At 47.3% G+C, this 2,764-nt stretch overlaps 1 protein-coding gene across 1 annotated transcript in view; it reads left to right on the top strand.

The window, feature by feature from the left end:
- Nucleotides 1-492: 492 nt before the first annotated feature.
- Nucleotides 493-2,764, top strand: part of endog (endonuclease G) — a 6,064-nt gene continuing 3,792 nt past the window's right edge. Inside the window, exons 1-2 of the mRNA XM_046034948.1 lie at nt 493-815; nt 1,472-1,665. Of these exons, the coding sequence (XP_045890904.1) occupies nt 642-815; nt 1,472-1,665 (368 nt within the window). The 5' untranslated portion in view covers nt 493-641. The remainder of the gene's footprint in view (nt 816-1,471; nt 1,666-2,764) is intronic.

Here is a 2,764-nt window from a genome sequence, read left to right as displayed (position 1 = left end):
TAAATACTGTAGAATGTTTCGGTGGGATGTTGAACTTTATATGAAAAGGAAAACTGGACAAATGTTTCAGGAAAAAGACGTCAGTTTTTTGTACACTTGGTATTATTATTAGGGAAATTCCACATCCACAAGAAAAAATGGACTGACTCCAAACCACACTTTGGACACTTCCTCCAAGAACTGTGTCAGTATAGCACCACGATTAAAAACGTTAAGAACAAGAAGGAAATCAAGACTAACTGTGTGTGACAAATTTCCTTTGGACAGATAATATATTACTTTGACCCACTTAACCCTTATTTTATTTATTTAGCTATGTGCTTCCTTTGTTATTTTCTCTTCTTAGACAGCTGCCCCTGACTGTCTTGTGTTTTAAATGTCAATAAAATAAAACGACGTATTGCATATATTACATATTGTGATAAAGCCCCGGATGAAGAATGACGGACCGACGAAGTCCGGTTTGATGTCTTCAGATTTATTCTTGTTCCCAGGAAACGCAGACCGTCGGATTACTGTTAGAATAATAATTATTATTATTATTGTTAGAAGAATGAAATAGTTAAGCTAAAAAGACGTCGGTTTACGGCTCGTCCCGTGACGTCATCAGAGCGCGTCACTCCCGGCTGATCACCGGCGCCATGAGGCGGCTCTGTCGGACCGGAGCGACCCTGCTGTTCGGGGCGGGGATCGGGGCTTCAGCGAGCCGCCTGCTGAGCTCCAGAGGCGGGGAGGAGGAGGAGGAGGACAGACCCGCTCTGCTGAGCAGAGTCCCGGTGATCCCGGTACCGAGAGTCCAGGCCTCCGAGCTGACGGTGAGGCTGCGTCATCACGCACAGCGTAGGGCTGCTGGAAGGAGCCGGTGGAAAGTGACTTCTCCCTAAAAAATACGTTTGGTTCAAGAGAAATTAATTTGTCAGCTGTTTGTTTTACTTTAGAATATGTTGCCCTGAGCGGACAAAGAAATCAATAAAATGTCCTTTAATGTGCCAGAAAATAGACTTTGAGCTGAGGGGGGGTCTTACCCCACCCCACTCCTGAACATGTTCACGTGTTCATGTTCCTGATGAATATTCATTTTGTCGCTCTGCATGCTCCTTCATGAGGCTTCTGATTGGTTCTCCACCCGTCTGCCCCTCAAGCACACTATCCTCACAATCTGAGGAACTTAATCCAACTTTTAGTTTCTCAGTGTGGCGCTCAGACTGACAGGCAGGAGGGACTTCCTGTGGTGCATTATGGGGGATGAGTCTGTGTCTGACAGCAGATCATGGGGTGGGGGGGGGGACATCCTCCTCCTCCTCAGCTTCTCTGGCCTTGCGGCCCCCCCCCCGGAGCAACGAGGGGTTCAGGGTCCTGCTCATTTCAAAACAAAATGTGTTTATTCATCCTGATACCTGCAGGATCAAACCTGCGTCTTACTTTGAAAAGGACTTCCTGTACAGTATTTACCTGTTGTCTTGTTGTCCAGGTGACTCCAGGTGGGACAGGAGCGGTGATGAAGTACGGCTTTCCCTCATTGGCCAACATCAAGACCAGAGAGTCCTACGTCACCTCGTACGACCCCCGCACACGCACTGCATCCTGGGTAATAGAGAGGCTAAACCCCGCCTCCCTGACCGGCCCGTCAGACAGGAAGCGCTGCGACTTCAAAGAGGACGACAGGTGAGATAGATGATAAACAGGCAAAACAGCTGGAAACAGATAGAAACAGCTGGAAACAGGTAGAGACAGCTGGAAACAGGTAGAAACAGGTAGAGACAGCTGGAAACAGGTAGAGACAGCTGGAAACAGGTAGAAACAGGTAGAAAGAGCTGGAAACAGGTAGAGACAGGTAGAAACAGGTAGAGACAGCTGGAAACAGGTAGAGACAGCTGGAAACAGGTGGAAACAGGTAGAAACAGCTGGAAACAGGTAGAAACAGGTAGAGACAGCTGGAAACAGGTAGAGACAGCTGGAAACAGGTAGAAACAGGTAGAAAGAGCTGGAAACAGGTAGAGACAGCTGGAAACAGAGACAGCTGGAAACAGGTAGAGACAGGTAGAAACAGCTGGAAACAGAGACAGCTGGAAACAGAGACAGCTGGAAACAGGTAGAAACAGGTAGAAAGAGCTGGAAACAGGTAGAGACAGCTGGAAACAGAGACAGCTGGAAACAGGTAGAGACAGGTAGAAACAGCTGGAAACAGAGACAGCTGGAAACAGAGACAGCTGGAAACAGGTAGAAACAGGTAGAAAGAGCTGGAAACAGGTAGAGACAGCTGGAAACAGAGACAGCTGGAAACAGGTAGAGACAGCTGGAAACAGGTAGAGACAGCTGGAAACAGAGACAGCTGGAAACAGGTAGAAACAGGTAGAAAGAGCTGGAAACAGGTAGAAACAGCTGGAAACAGAGACAGCTGGAAACAGGTAGAGACAGGTAGAAACAGCTGGAAACAGGTAGAAACAGGTAGAAACAGCTGGAAACAGGTAGAGACAGATAGAAACAGCTGGAAACAGGTAGAAACAGGTAGAAACAGCTGGAAACAGGTAGAAACAGCTGGAAACAGAGACAGCTGGAAACAGGTAGAGACAGATAGAAACAGCTGGAAACAGGTAGAAACAGGTAGAAACAGCTGGAAACAGGTAGAAACAGCTGGAAACAGGTAGAAACAGGTAGAGACAGCTGGAAACAGGTAGAAACAGCTGGAAACAGAGACAGCTGGAAACAGGTAGAAACAGCTGGAAACAGAGACAGCTGGAAACAGGTAGAGACAGATAGAAAC

The sequence above is a fragment of the Micropterus dolomieu genome, linkage group LG21 (assembly GCF_021292245.1).
Source record: "Micropterus dolomieu isolate WLL.071019.BEF.003 ecotype Adirondacks linkage group LG21, ASM2129224v1, whole genome shotgun sequence".
NCBI lineage: Eukaryota > Metazoa > Chordata > Actinopteri > Centrarchiformes > Centrarchidae > Micropterus > Micropterus dolomieu.
Note: the sequence above shows the minus strand (reverse complement) of the source record. Positions and strands in the feature narration are given on the sequence as shown.